General features: G+C 48.4%; 1 protein-coding gene across 6 annotated transcripts in view; it reads right to left on the bottom strand.

The window, feature by feature from the left end:
• The window catches only part of dgkza (diacylglycerol kinase, zeta a), a 663,976-nt gene that overhangs the window by 104,674 nt on the left and 542,805 nt on the right, over positions 1-16,497 (bottom strand). For all 6 annotated transcript variants that reach the window (XM_072518865.1, XM_072518866.1, XM_072518864.1 and 3 more), the window contains one exon: positions 18-52. In XM_072518865.1, coding sequence (XP_072374966.1) covers positions 18-52 — 35 coding nt within the window. The remainder of the gene's footprint in view (positions 1-17; positions 53-16,497) is intronic.

The raw sequence follows: 16,497 nt of genomic DNA, 5'->3' as shown, positions 1-16,497 counted from the left end.
AATTCTGCTGTCCTTACCTGCAGTTGTACTGGACACTGCAGGTTTCTCAGGTCTGGAAGAAAGAAAAATAGATCGGCATGAGACAAAAAATGACCAAGAAGAGCAATTCACGAAAACCCAATAAGACTTCCATCTCTATCATGTCTGCACACCACATATGAGGCAATTTCTTTCAGCGATAGATCTTAAATCCACATGTATTTTCCTTCGCTATGCTTGAATTGACAAGGGTTTGCAGACTTTATCTGTGTGTGAAATTTGGAGCACAGATACAGGCTGCAATGAAATATCAATGCTACTGGCAAAAAAATACATGCAGTCAAGGTCCTTTGGAACTATTGCAGTCCTTCAAACATGAGCCTAATTGCTAGATGAAAGGGTCTTTCCCTGTCAGGCTGGCTGAGAGAGATTTTGTTCAGGGAGCACTTGATACCCTTGGAGGTGAAAATGTTACCTTCAATGACTTGCACATTATAGCGTTTTGTTTTGTAACTTGTCTCAGATTAAAACCAATATCGACATCTCCAAATTTAAACCTGTTCTTTGAGGTCCAACTAATGTAGGGCTAAGTGCACATTACTCACGACAGAAGAACAATGGGCTATTCGTGCCAGCTCTCCTATTCCAATAAATCATGGTGGATTTGCATCTCAGCTCGTTTACCACCCGCGTGGCACACCACTTGATGCCCTTACCCCAACAAAAATGTAACAACCTCACGCTTGAAAGCTTCAACTGACCCAGCTGCCTCTAACTTTCTGGGGAGTGATTCAAATTTCCACAACCTTTTGTGCGAAAGGCTCAACTTAATTTTTAAGATTACGGCCCTTGGTTCTTGATTCCCCCCACCAGAGAAAACTGTTTCTCGTCATCTACCAAATTTGCACAGTGGTTAGCACTGCTGCCTCACAGCACCAGGAACCCAGGTTCGATTCCGGCCTTGGGTTACTGTCTGTGTGAAGTTTGTACGTCCTCCCAGTGTCAGTGTGGGTGTCCTCTGGGGGCTCCGGTTTCCTTCCAAAAATGTGCAGGTTAGGTGGATTGGCCATGATAAATTGCTCCTTAGTGTCCAAACGTTATGTGGAGTTACGAGATAGGGTGGGAGATTGGACCTAGGTGGGGTGCTCTTTTGGAGGGCCGGTGTACATTGATGGGCCGAATGACTTCCTTCTGCACTGTAGGGTTTCTATGATTCCCTGACGAATCCTTTCAGCAGTTTAAACACCTCAATCAGATCATCCCTCCGTGAGGCAGCAGTGCTAATCACTGCACCACCGTGCCACCGCCCTGGAGTAATTCTGATGTATCTGCACTCCACCAAGATCAATGTAGCTTGAAATGAAAATGTAGCTTCCACAAACTGAGACCAATACTCCAGACTGGGTCAGACTAATTCTGTCTGTGCAACTGAAGCAAAACTTTATAATCTACATAGAAATAAATTTGCATCATAAATTGTACATATCCTGAAGGTCTGATGAAAAGGCAAGTAGATATACTTTCCCCTCATTTATTTTTCTATGTCCAAACCATTATATCTCTCACAAGTGATGGATTTGCACATTCAATATAAGGTACAGAAATAATTCCCCCTTCAAAAAAAGGCTGTAAATGTAGAAAACCTCATACAGTAGACTGGATGGGACAAAATTAAAATCAATGACTGGTTCGGCAGGGGTTTGGATCTTTGTGATGAATACCTGAATAGCATCCCTGTAGGTATCAAACCACGATCGACATTTAACTATTTGAAGTGACAGTGTCACTAAGGAAGTCATTATTCTGTCAGATAGCAGAAGGATAAAAACCCACAATGGGGCAGATTCTCTAAATGACTGGCTGAATGAGGAAAGGGTGAGAAAGAGGAATTTGGAAGGGGAATATCCACAATTCTTGATGATGCCGGTGGGATAGTTCACATCAATGACTTGCAGATTGCCATGGGAAAATTGTTTCAACTTCTAACCTTCTTGCACCCTGGCTGCAATGACCTTATCCTACTGTAAATCCTGGTTGAAAAGCATGGCTTGACTCACCCTTCCACAGTTCAAAAAGTTCTCATGGTTCCCTGCAGACTTCCATCAAATTTCAGTAACTCTGACAAGGCGGACTGTGAAAATAACTCATTTCACTTCAGTCAGCAGATTTAGCAACCCTATCCAAGCAGGTATTAGAAGCACACCAAGTATACAATGCCATATATGGAAACACTGAGCAAAGTCAATACCTTGGGCAAGAGACTGACAGCTAAAATGCTTTTGCCTTGGTGTGCCTGACCTCACCAAATGAACCCAACCACATTGCAATAACTATCGGCCAGAAAAGCTGCCAATAGAGAGCGATAAGAACTACCTGCACGGATTATCGAGGTAAAGTTGCTACCAATCAGACACAGATGGAAGAGCGGAGTTGAAATGTATAGATCCCTTTCGGGAAAAGGATGATTTGACAGTGACCCACACCTCAATATCCACATTAATGCAAGGCTGTTTTTGCAGGTCTATTGGATACAGATGCTGTGTCCTTTGGAATTAGAGCAGAATTTATTACTATTCCAGTATTGACCCTGTGCAGATTCAATGCTAGTTATTGCAAATTCTACACACACAAGGTCAGATGGAATAAGCTACAATGTGAATGCTGGTGATGGAAATGTTCAGTGCAAGTCATTTATTAATATTGAATTCGCCATTATACATCTTGGCAAATCACAATATCAATTCATAAGGAGGATGGTGGTGTAGTTTTAGTGACACTGGACTAGTAATCCAAAGGCCCAGCCTAGTGCACTGGGGTCATGGGTTCAAATCCCACCCTCGGCAGCTGGTAGAATTTAAATTCAATAAATAAAGTCTGGAATATAAAGCTAGTCTCACTAATGATGACCAAAAATGATCAATGATTGTTGTAAAAGGTTGTCGGGTTCACTAATGTCCTTTAAGGAAGGAAATCTGCCTTTCCTACCTGGTCTGGCCTTCATGAGACTCCAGAACCATAGCAATGTGGTCAGCGGTTAACTGCCCTCTGGAATGGCCTAATGAGCAATGAGGGATGTACAGCAAATGCTGCCCTTGCTAGTGACACTCACATCCCACGATAAAGAATACATTAAAAAAAATATATCACTCCACGGTCACCATTGCCTGTATAGAATCTGTTGGGTGACCTGCAGTGAAAGGAAAACTCCTCACAGGCTGGTTTTTGGCAGCTTTGTAGATAGATCCATCAAACCACAGTCCAGAACAGTGGCATAAGTATCGACAGTGACTAACACCAAAAAAATGAAGAGTTACATAGAATGGTGGGGATGTGGATCTTGTTGTCACTTTGGAGTGCTGAAGCAAATAGTATTGATTCATTTAATAGGAGCTTGATGCATCCACAAGTGCCAACCAGTTATGACGAATTGTCTTGTTCTGCTCTATCAATGTCACGTTATAAATCTCTGTAAGACTCTAAAGATCAACGTCTCATGACGATATTATCGAGGCTGCTTCAGGCTTATGGATGTTTCTTCAGGTGGTAGGCTTAAAAGTCGACTCGGTATCTCGTTCTCCTTGAATTACAGAAGAGTGAATGAGGAGGCTGTTAAAAGTCAATTACTTGATGAGTGGAAAACATAACTCACTAGAGTTTCTGTCAAAAGCCAAGGATGAGCTCACTGCATTTGGCAAGTAATGGTAGCTCCCAAACAGGAGGCCTGAGATGGTGTTTCACTGCAGCTGCAGGTTGTTCCAGTTCAAAGCTATCACACTGGGAAATGTACAATACTCCACTACTTGCTAATCAGATTTAGAATTGTTGTGAGGTATAACTGCAGAGCAGGAAGCTGGAAGGATATAGTGCAGTGTATCAGTGTTACTGCTATTTATGAAACAGATTCCATTCTATGTGCACAATTGTATAATGTTTGTCTGGAAGAAAATGAAGTGCCCATTACCTTGTTTATAAACGATATTGCCCATTATGGTACAATTGTTCGAACTGTACCCAGCAGCACAACGGTGGACAAAATGATTATACATCAGTTTTAAAACTGCTCAGAAAATTGCTTTTGAATTCACTTTGGGAGAGTGGCAGTTTGTAGAGATTTGTACATGTAATCTAACAATTAGATCAAAGTAAGTTCACCTCTCAATTGATTTCAGGAGAGAGTGTGGTCAGTAAGCGTCAGGCTCATGTGATGCATTGGCATTAGGCCTGTTTATCTGGATCCGAGACACTGGGTGAGTTTCAACGACTGACAATCCGGTATCTTTGACGTGAAATAACTTTTCCTTTATTCTTTCATGGGATGTGGGCATCACTGGGAAGGCCAGCAGTTGTTGTCCATCCCTAATTGCCCCTGAACCGAGGGCAGTGAAGAATCAACCACATTACTGTGGGATGGAGTCACATGTAGGCCACACCAGGTTAGGACGGCATATTTCCTCCCCTAAAGGAAAGTAATAATTTTTTTAAAATGATTTCATGAGGTGTCGGCGTCGCTGGCTGGGCTGGGTTTTTACAACATTTGTCATGGTCACCATTCATGTGAATAGCTTTGTATTCCAGATTTATTCACCGAGCTCAAATTCCTGCAGTTGCCATGGTGGGATTTGAAGCCATTTCGCCAGAGCATTAGGCTGGGCTTCTGGTTGACATTACCGGTGATATTACCACAATGCCAGCATCTCCAACAGCACAGCTTGATCAGCTTCTACTTCAACCTTCCATCTTCTGGGTGAATATCACAGACAGAACTTGCATTTGCCCAGTGCATTTTACATTCTACCAGTCCCAAAATATTTTGTAGCTTGGAAATATTCTTGACCTGCCTTCATTGTGGTAATGTAGCAGCCAATTTGTCCACAATGAGGTCCCACAAATAAGATATTGACCAGTTAATCCCTTTGAGTGATGTTGGTTGAAGGATAAATACTGGCTAGGGCACCAGGGAGAACTCCACTGTTCTTCTTCGAATAGTGCAGAGCCTTGGTTTAATATCTCATTGAACGACCAGCACCACTAACAGCAGTGCTATTTCTGCCCTGCAGTTAAATACTAGATCTTGTCCTTAAATCCCTGGAGTAGGGATTGAATCTGCAAAGTAAGAGTATTAGCAAAATTGACACAGTGCAGTGTCAAGGTTCCAATCCCTCATCCTCCTACAGCAGGTATAATTTTATCAGATTTGAATAGAAGAACCAGCACAGAGCTGGTATGCGAAGCTGATAAGATTGTTACATGTGTGATTTATGTAAATGAAGGGTTACATTGGAAATCGGAAGCATGCTCCTCACAATGTTTTGCCCATTCAGTTTAACATGGGTAATTTCCCAAGATGCGCTCCTGGCAGTCAAGGTCCTCCATCCGCCTTGGATGGCACAATGTCAGCCCTTATAATATTTCTCACTTACATTCTGATGTGCAAAACCTGACTAATAAGTGCTTCAATTTGTAAAGCACTCTGGGCGCGATTCTCCACTCCCACGCCGGTTGGGAGAATCGCCTGGGCCGCCGAAATTTCCGGGGACGCCGGTCCAACGCCCTCCCGCGATTCTCCCAAGCGGCGGGAACGGGCCGGTCGGGTTTCGCGGGCTGCAGGCCGGAGAATCGACTGAGATACCCAAAATGGCGATTCTCCGGCACCCCCGCGATTCTGAGGCCCGGATGGGCCGAGCGGCCAGGCCAAAACGGCGGGTTTCCCCCGGCGCCGTCCACACCTGGTCGCTGCAGTCGTGGGCGGTGCGTGAACGCTGGGGGGGGGCAGCCTGTGGGGGGGGGGGCGAGGGGGGATCCTGCACCGGGCTTCACCTTGAATGTGGGGTGGCCCGCGATCGGTGCCCACCGATCGTCGGGCCGTCCTCTCTGAAGGAGGACCTCCTTCCTTCCGCGGCCCCGCAAGATCCGTCCCCCATCTTCTTGCGGGGCGGATTTGGACAGGACGGCAAACACGCATGCGCGGGTTGGAGCCGGCCAATCCGCGCATGCGCGGATGACGTCCGTTATACGGCGCCGGCCGCGTCATCTATGCGGCACCGCTTTTACGCGGGCGACAAGGCCTGGCGCGGGTAGATGACGCGGCCCCGATACTGGCCCATTGTCAGAGCCTGAATCAGCCGGGACCGAGGCCGTTCTGCGCCGTCGTGAACCTCGACGGCGTTCACGACAGCGCGGCCACTTTGGCGTGGGGGTGGAGAATCGCGCCGTGTGTTTGAAAATGGATTGCAGACGTGAGGTGCAGAAAGTTTGCATGACAGAGTCTGTAATATTTCTGTCACGAACGGTGCACTTCTCATTTGTCTGTCACATTCTCCTGGCTGGTGAAGCTTTTTTCTGGACAAGAACATTCAGAAAAATGGCTTAACACCATTCTGTAAAGATGGAAGATCAGAGTTATTATTAAAGGCATTGGTCACTTATATAATTCAGCTAATCAGCATTCTTTCCAGAATCTCATGTCATAGTTTGACCTATTAGCAGATTCAGTGAGACACAGTGAGAGGTTGGCACTGCTGTAGGATCAGTCAGTTAGACACACACAAATAGGTTGGCACCTTATGATTCAATCAGTCACACAGTAATATGTTCGCACCGCTATAAGGTCAGTAAGTCGAACAGTAATGAGTTTGCACTGTCAGCCTGTATCTAAAACCAAATCCAATCTTTTCCACTGTCATTCCATAAATGATCTTTCATATTTACCTCGGTTCAAAACTATGATGTCCAATGCTGAGATCGGAGTACTTCCTCTAATAATACTGGAAACTATTGAGATTCTACACAGAGTTCGATTCAGTTGGCTTTGCCTTTAAATGAAGAGACACTCAACAACACACCACACACACAGATCAATGCACGTTGCAAAGATCAAGGCACATATTGCACTGTCACATGTGCAGCATCGAATGAGACTAAAGACTTTATGTTATTACCGAGCTGTTAACTGACATCAATTGTGCATAATGACGGTACAATACTGTGTTTTCCATCAGTAATTTTTTTGATCAGTAAACATCTTGTTAGGTTATTCACTGGATCAACATGGCTTGTCACTCCATTTGTACATTACTGAGGCAGCAGATTCAATAAGATGCTTGAAAAGATTGTCAGGAGTTTTAACAACACAATCTGGTGAAGTCAGGAAATATTTATTCACCTTTGCTCTCATCAATGCATTGGATTGAGTTGAGATCTGCCAAACCAATTTGAGGTCCCTGGGTTACTTACAAGCTCCATGTGGTCACAGAATTGGGGCGACGGCGTTGACGATAATCCATGTTCCCCTGGAGCACAGAATTCGACCGGGAATGAGGGACCATGGGATTAACCCACAGACAGTTTCAATCATAAACTGGGAGACTGGTGGAATCATCAAGGAAGCAAAGAGCAATGCGAGCGTCACAAAACACTTCACTGTTTAAATAGTAATAAAAATTCTCCTCGTGATTACTCAACCCTGCAAGAAAGTTAACTGAGACAATTAAATCAGCTGCCAACATTTGCCTAATTAATGCTTTACAACTCCCATGAGGCCCGACATTCCCAGGGTATTATTTAATCCCTCAGGCTCCCCTTGTTAGAGAAGGTATCACATTTTAACAGACTCGACATTCCTGGGGGGCTGTCACTGATTAATAACAATATAAAAATATACAACGGCTGCGTCCGGGGTGTGTGCAATGAGCCAGGGCCACAGGGTAAGCTCCAGCAACTTCAGACGTTTGGTTCAAACTCCCAATGCTAGGCCTGCACAGCTGCGGTAATCCTCCAAAAGCTTCCACTTTGTTAAATTTAACTTAGTTAACTCCAGATCTGCCCTGGAGTAAAGCATTCATTTTTTGAATTGACAGCACAATTACACAAGTTTATCAAGGATGACTTTTATTTCATTTGCTGACTTTGTGTGAGGCCACGGGAAGTCAAATGGTCTGGTTTTCCTTGGTAAGCAAGTTGTGTGCCTCAATAGTCATGTACACTTGCTTAGTTAAAAGTATAGAGCATCAAGGGAAGCACGGTGGCGCAGTGGGTTAGCCCTGCTGCCTCATGGCGCCGAGGTCCCAGGTTCGATCCCGGCTCTGGGTCACTGTCCGTGTGGAGTTTGCACATTCTTCCTGTGTCTGCGTGGGTTTCGCCCCCACAACCCAAAGATGTGCAGGGTAGGTGGATTGGCCACACTAAATTGTCCCTTAATTGGAAAAAATTAATTGGGTAATCTAAATTTATTTTAAAAAAGTATAGAGCATCAGAAATTAGAATCTCCATTGTTCCAGTGCTAACTGGAAGTGTCTGCATTCAGAAACCGGGTAAGGATGGGATGGCACTCGAACATGAAGTCCTTTAAAGTTGAATTGCTTGCAAGCACTTAGTGCTAGTTCAACCATGGCAGCTTGGCGGGGTAGTCGAGGGTGGAGCTGTATCTCAGCCAACTTATTCAGGAAGGGATAAAATTGCCCAGTAGAAACTGAACGGGAGAAACAGCAAATGATATTGTGTGTGTGTTAGATAGAGAGAGAGAGAGAGAGAGAGAGAGAGAGAATGTCAAGGTGGTGAGATAGCATCTACAGATATAGCTGTAAGCCAGTTAACTTGATGGTTAGCACTTCAGACTTGGGTTTGGTAACACGTTGGAAGTATGACTCGGAATGACAACATCCTCAATTTTCATGCAAATGAAAGCATGTTAAAGGAGAGGATTGCCACGCCAAGGGAGTAAAGTTTAATTTTGTTGGTGGTGCAGGCTGGGCAGTGGTGAATTAGCCCTTTGCCCGATTTGCCTGCCCATTCACTGCAACCCCTGAAACGGAATTAATGCTCAACGTGGAGTGGGACGAGGCAGCACGGTGGTGCAATATTAGCACCGCTGCCTGACACCGCCAAGGATCCAGGCTCGATCCCGGCCCTGGGTCACTGTCTGAGTGGAGTTTGCACATTCTCCCCGTGTCTGCATAGGTCTCACCCCCACAAGCCAAAGATGTGCAGGGTACGGTAGATAGACTGGCCACACTAAATTGCAACGTACAAAATACATGCAGTGGGAGGGATCAGGTCAGTACTCCACCATGAGGAAACTTTCCTTGCGGATTTAGCGTCACTGAATCATGAATTCATTCAGTTTCATTAACCCTCCGAAACAAACTCTCACATTTCAACTGTGCCATTGTGGAGATAGAGAGAGAATAAGTGGGATCGCATACTCTTGCGTCCAGTTATATTCTGAGGCTACTGGAGCTGGTTTAAAAAACGAATAGAAAGCAGCGAGTCCATTCAGCCCACCTGACTATCCAGAAAGATCCTACAATCCATCCTCGTGCACACTTATTTTTGATAAACAGTCGAATTGAGGCATTTTGGCATAGTGAACAACAACAATACAAAACAGTGTGCAAAGAACAATCAACATAGTGCAAAAACCAGCTCCCCTCCTACAAGGACCCGCCTAACCCCCCCTCCCGTCCCGTCCCCCATCCCTGCTGATGATTAATGTTCCGCGAAGAAGTCGATAAATGGTTGCCACCTCTGGGCGAACCCTGACAGTGACCCTCTCAGAGCGAACTTAATTTTCTCCAGACCGAGAAAGCTCACCATATCCAATAGCCAGGCTTCCAACTTCGGGGGCTTTGAGTCCCTCCATGCCAGCAGAATTTGTTGCCGGGCTACCAGGGAAGCAAAGGCCAAATCGGCAGCCTCTCTCTCCTCCTGGACTCCCGGGTCCTCCGAAACCCCAAAGATTGCCACCTCTGGACTCATCACCACCCTTGTTTTCAGTACCCGGGACATAACGTCCGCGAATCCCTGCCAGTACCCCCTGAGTTTTGGACATGCCCCGAACATCTGGCGCACCTGTCCTCTAATCCAAAGAATTTACTCATCCGGACCACTGTCATGTGGGCCTGGTGGACAACCTTAAATTGAATCAGCAATCACGCTAGAAAGGGATCTAGCGCGGGGGGGGGGGGGGGGGGGGGGGGGGGGGACAACCGGGTTGCTGCTGCGGAAATCAAAAAGGAAATGGCTAAAGAGTGGGTGGATGGGGATGGAATGCGACGCCTGGGGAGCGAGTGGGAGCGCGGAGGCGGGATATGGGACTGGCCTAGAGAAGGTGATGGCTAGTCGTCACGGGAGGGGGGCAGGTAGCCCCCTGGTGAGGCTGATCACGTGGAACGTGAGAGGCCTGAACGGACCGATTAAAAGGGCCCGAGTACTCGCGCATTTGAAAGGACTAAGGGCAGACGTGGCTATGCTCCAAGAGACGCACCTGAAGGTGGCGGACCAAGTTAGGTTAAGGAAAGGATGGGTGGGACAGGTGTTCCACTCAGGACTAGATGCAAAGAATAGAGGGGTGGCCATATTGGTGGGGAAACGGGTAGCATTTGAAGCAAAGAACATCGTAGCAGATAGCGGAGGTAGATATGTAATGGTGAGTGGCAGGCTGGAGGGAATGGAGGTCGTGTTGGTTAATGTATATGCCCCGAATTGGGACGATGCGGGATTTACGAGACGGATGCTGGGTCGTATACTGGACCTGGAGGTAGGAAACTTGATATTGGGAGGGGACTTCAATACCGTGTTGGACCCAGGGCTAGATAGATCCAGCTCAAAGGCCGGAAGAAGGCCGGCAGCGGCCAAGGTGCTCAAGGGGTTTATGGACCAAATGGGGGGGAGTGGATCCATGGCGATTTCTTAGACCGAGGGCCAGGGAGTTCTCCTTCTTCTCCCATGTCCATAAAGTGTACTCCCGGATAGATTTTTTTGTTTTGGGAAGGTCGTTGATCTCAAGGGTGGAAGAAGCTGTGTGTTCAGCCATAGCGGTTTCGGACCATGCCCCACACTGGGTGGACCTGGAACTAGGAGAGGAAAGGGAGCAGAGAGCACTCTGGCGATTAGATGTGGGATTGATGGCGGACAAGGGAGTGTGTGGAAGAATGCGGGGGTGTATCGAGAGATACCTGGAGGTCAATGACGACGGGGAGGTCCGTGTGGGAGTGGTATGGGAAGCACTAAAAGCGGTGGTCAGAGGAGAGCTGATCTCCATTGGGGCCCACAAAGGGAAAACAGAGGCCAAGGAAAGGGAAAGATTGTTGGGGGAGATTTTAAGGGTGGATAGGGAATTTGCAGAGACCCCGGAGGAGGGACTGTACAGGGAGAGGAGACGACTCCAGACGGAGTTTGACCTCCTGACCACCAGAAAGGCGGAGGTGCTGTGGAGGAAGGCACAGGGGAGGAGGTATGAATATGGGGAAAAGGCTAGTCGCCTGCTGGCCCATCAGTTGCGAAAGAGGACAGCGGCGAGGGAGATAGGGGGAATTAGAGACGAAAAGGGAGCCACGGTGCGAAGAGCAGGGAAGATAAATGAGGTGTTCAAGACCTTTTATGAGGGACTGTATAGGTCCCAACCCCCAGAGGGAGAGGAGAGGATGCGGCAGTTCCTGGATCAATTGAGGTTCCCGAGGGTGGAGGAGCAGGAGGTGGAAGGCCTGGGGGCACCGATTGGGGTGGACGAGGTTATTAAGGGGCTGGGGAACATGCAAGCAGGGAAGGCTCCGGGACCAGACGGGTTCCCGGTGGAATTTTATAGAAAATATGTGGACTTGTTGGCCCCGTTGTTGGTGAGGACGTTCAATGAGGCCAGGGAAGGAGGGACTTTACCCCCGACAATGTCGGAGGCGACGATATCGCTAATTTTGAAGAGGGATAAAGATCCGTTGCAGTGCGGGTCCTATAGACCTATTTCATTATTGAACGTGGACGCCAAATTGCTGGCAAAGGTACTGGCATCGAGGATAGAGGACTGTGTCCCGGGGGTGGTGCACGAAGATCAGACAGGGTTCGTAAAAGGGAGACAACTGAATGTTAACGTGCGACGACTATTAGGGGTGATAATGATGCCCCCAGTGGAGGGGGAGGCAGAGATAGTGGCGGCAATGGATGCAGAGAAGGCATTTGATAGGGTGGAGTGGGAGTATTTATGGGAGGTGTTAAGGAGGTTTGGATTCGGGAACGGGTTTATTAGCTGGGTCAAACTTCTTTATGGGGCCCCAACGGCAAGTGTAGTCACGGGTTCGCAAAGATCGGAGTATTTCCGATTATATAGGGGAACAAGACAGGGATGTCCGCTGTCTCCACTGTTGTTCGCGTTGGCAATTGAACCTCTGGCCATGGCATTGAGAGACTCCAGGAAATGGAGAGGGGTGATTAGAGGGGGAGAAGAACACCGAGTCTCGCTATACGCAGATGACCTACTGTTGTATGTGTCGGACCCAGCGGGGGGGATGATAGAGGTTATGCGGATGTTGAGGGAGTTCGGAGATTTCTCGGGATATAGGCTTAACATGGGGAAGAGTGAACTATTTGTGATACACCCAGGGGACCAGAGTAGAGAGATAGAAGGCCTGCCTCTAAGGAAAGTGGAAAGAAACTTCCGATACCTGGGGATTCAGATCGCTAGGAGCTGGGGAACCTTGCACAGACTTAATCTGACACGATTGGTAGAACAAATGGAGGAGGACTTCAAGAGGTGGGACATGCAACCTCTGTCGTTGGCGGGCAGAGGGCAGGCAATTAAGATGATGGTCCTCCCGAGGTTCTTATTTGTATTTCAATGTCTCCCTATACTAATCACGAAGACCTTTTTCAAAAAAATAGACAGGAGCATCACGAGCTTCGTGTGGGCAGGGAAGGTTCCGAGAGTAAGGAGGGGATTCCTTCAGCGTAGCAGGGACAGAGGAGGATTGGTGCTACCGAATTTGGGCGACTACTATTGGGCCGCCAATGTGGCGATGATTCGTAAATGGATGATGGAGGGAGAGGGAGCGGCGTGGAAAAGACTGGAGAGAAAGTCCTGTAAAGGGACGAGCTTAGAGGCGCTGGTGACGGCGCCGCTACCGTTCTCACCAAAAACGTTTACCACGAACCCGGTGGTGGCGGCAACATTGAATATCTGGGGACAATGGAGGTGACAGAGGTGTGCGGGGAGCCCTGGTGGGGTCCCCAATCAGGAACAACCATAGGTTTGCCCCAGGAAGAATGGATGGAGGATTTCAGAGCTGGCACCAGTTGGGAATTAGGAGGGTGGGAGATTTATTTATAGATGGGACGTTTGCGAGCTTGGGAGCATTGGAGGAAAAGTATAAGTTGCCCCGGGGAAACTTCCTTAGATACATGCAGGTAAGGGCGTTCACTAGACATCAGGTGAGGGAATTTCCGCTGCTCCCGGTACAGGGGATTCAGGACAGAGTGCTTTCGGGGGGGTGGGTCGGAGAGGGCAAGGTGTCAGAGATATACCGAGAGATGAGGGAAGAGGGGGAGGAGCTGGTGGGCGAACTAAAAGGAAAGTGGGAAGAAGAGCTAGGGGAGGCGATAGAGGAGGGTATGTGGGCTGATGCCCTAAGCAGGGTAAATTCCTCTTCCTCATGCGCCAGGCTTAGCCTGATTCGATTCAAGGTGCTACATAGAGCACACATAACGGGAGCAAGACTGAGCAGGTTCTTTGGCGTGGAGGACAAGTGTGGGAGGTGCGGCGGAAGCCCGGCAAACCACTCACATATGTTTTGGTCGTGCCCGGCACTGGAGGGGTATTGGAAGGGAGTGATGGGAGTGATTTCTAAGGTGGTGAAGGCCCTGGTCAAACCAGGCTGGGGGCTAGCTCTATTTGGAGTTGCGGATGAGCCGGGAGTGCAGGAGGCGAAAGAGGCCGACGTTGTGGCCTTTGCGTCCCTAGTAGCCCGACGTAGGATTCTACTCATGTGGAAGGAGGCGAAACCCCCCGGACTGGAGGCCTGGGTAAACGATATGGCGGGGTTCATAAAACTGGTGCGGATAAAGTTTGCCCTGAGAGGATCGGCTCAAGGGTTCACCAGGCGGTGGCAGCCATTCCTCGACTACCTAGAGGAACGTTCGAGGGAAGACAGATGACCAGCAGCAGCAACCCAGGGGGGAGGGGGGGGGGGGTGGAAGTTTTAGTTTATGTTAAATGATTAGATTACCATGTTGATTAGCCATTTGTTTATTGTTAAACTTTCTTTACTGTTATGTTTGTTCTGTAAGGGGAAAAAATTTTGATCGAAAAAATTTCAATAAAACATATTTTAAAAAAACGCCTTAAATTGAATCAGGTTGAGCCTAGCGCATGTTGTGGTCGTGTTTATCCTGCTCAATGCCTCTGCCCATAAGCCTTCTTCTATCTCATCTCCGATCTCCTCTTCCCACTTAAGCTTCAGCTCCTCGGTCTGCCGCTCCTCTGCCCCCATAAGTTCTTTGTATATATCTGAGAACCTCCCCTCCCCCACCCATCCACTGAACACTGATGTGTTGGGTGTTCTGGATCACATACAGGTCACCAACACTTGAAGTAGTGCAACATTATTTTATTAAAAGGTTAACTATTTGAACTGTGGGTAAATACAATACCAGCTTTAACTAAAGACCTTTGTCTTGTCCTAACCAGTTGATGCACTCAGCACATGGTGAATGTCTGTGTTGCAGGCTGTGAGCTCTGTGCTCCTAGCTAGCTGCTACTCGAATGAGTGGGAACTCTGATGTCCCCTGTCTTTATAGTGCGCGTGCTCTCACTGGTGATTGGCTACGGTGTTGTGTATGTTGATTGGTCCCACTGTGTGTCCATCAGTGTGTGTCTGCACCATGATATACTGGTGTATATTATGTCCTGGATCCCCCTAAGTGGCAGGGGTGGGAAGGATGGAATCTGTCTGCGTAGAAAGTCCCACACCTGCAAGTACCTGAAATCATTCCCTCTCGCCAGCCCAAATTTCTCCTCTAGTGCCCTCATGCTCGGGAAGCTCCCTTCCAAGAACAGATCCCCCATCCTCTCAATCCCAGCCCTCCGCCATGCTCGGAACCCACTGTCCATATTCCCCGGGGCAAACCGGTGATTGTCACAAATTGGGGACCAAACTGATGCTCTCACTCCCCCCACGTGCCTTCTCCATTGGCCCCAGATCCAAAGGTCGCCACCACTATAGGGCTGGTGGAGTACCGTGCCGACGGGAGCGGCAGGGGCGCCGTAACCAGGGCTGCCAAACTGGTAGCCCTGCATGAAGCGACCTCCATCCACCCCCAAACCGACCCCGCACCCAACATCCACTTCCTTATCATAGCTATGTTGACTGCCCAGTAGTAATTACTAAAGTTTGGCAGCGTCAGTTCCCCTTCCCCGCAGTTCCTCTCGAGCATGAATCTCCTCACCCGCGGGGACTTTCCCGCCCACACAAATCCCATAATCATTTTATTGACCTTCTTGAAAAAAGACCGCGGAATGAAAATGGGGAGACACTGGAATACGAACAGGAATCTCGGGAGGATTGTCATTTTAACCATCTGCACTCTCCCCGCTAGTGTCAGTGGGAGCGCATCCCACCTCCGGAACTCGACCCTCATTTGCTCCACCAACCGAGATAAGTTCAACTTGTGCAACCGGCCCCAGTCTCGCGCCACCTGTATCCCTAAGTATCTAAAACTGTCCCCAACTAACCTAAACGGCAGCCCCCTCAGCCGACCCTCCTGGCCCCTCGCCTGGACTACAAACAACTCACTTTTTGCCATGTTCAGTTTATACCCCGAGAACCGGCTGATTCCCTCAGGATTCCCATGATTTCATCCATCCCAGCCACTGGATCCGTGATGTATAAGAGCAGGTCGTCGGCGTACAACAAAGCTCTGTGTTCCACCCTCCCCCCACCCCGTAACAGCCCCTAGAACTTCTCAGGGCAATTGCCAGCGGCTCTATTGCTAGCACAAACAGCAGTGGGGAGAGTGGACACCCCTGCCTTATCCCTCGGTACAGTCTAAAATAGTCAGACGTCGGCCTAACACTAGCCTCTGGAGCCTGACCCAGTCGATAAAGCCCTCCCCGAACCCAAATCGTCCCAGCATCTCCCATAAATAGTCCCACTCAACCCGGTCGAAAGCCTTCTCGGCATCCATTGCCACAACTACCTCTGCCTCCCTACTCTCTGGGGGCATCATGATCACATTCAGCAGACTTCTTAGGTTGGCCACCAACTGCCTGCCCTTGACGAACCCGGTTTGATCTTCCATAATAACGTCCGGCACACAATCCTCAATCCTAGCCGCCAAGAACTTGGCCAGTATTTTAGCATCTACATTGAGCAGAGAGATCGGCCTATAGGACCCACATGCCTCCAGGTCTTTGTCCCTTTTCAATATCAGGGAGATGGTGGCCTGTGACATCGTCAAGGGTAAAACCCCTCTGTCTCTTGCCTCGTTAAAAACCCTAACCAGCACCGGCCCCACTATCTCAGAGAACTTTTTATAAAAACCCCACTGGATATCCATCCGGCCCTGGGGCTTTCCCCGATTGCATGGCCCTCAAGCCCCCCAATATTTCTTCGGTCCTAATTGGGGCCCCCAGCCCGTCCACCAACCCCCTACGCACCTTTGGGAAGGTCAGTCCATCCAGAAAGCGCCTCATCCCCTCCGGCCCCATGGGGGGTTCCGAGGTGTAAAGCTTACTATAGAAGTCCCTGAACACCTTGT

This window comes from Scyliorhinus torazame, chromosome 10 (assembly GCF_047496885.1).
Source record: "Scyliorhinus torazame isolate Kashiwa2021f chromosome 10, sScyTor2.1, whole genome shotgun sequence".
Taxonomy (NCBI): domain Eukaryota; kingdom Metazoa; phylum Chordata; class Chondrichthyes; order Carcharhiniformes; family Scyliorhinidae; genus Scyliorhinus; species Scyliorhinus torazame.
This window is presented reverse-complemented; position numbering and strand designations above follow the sequence as displayed.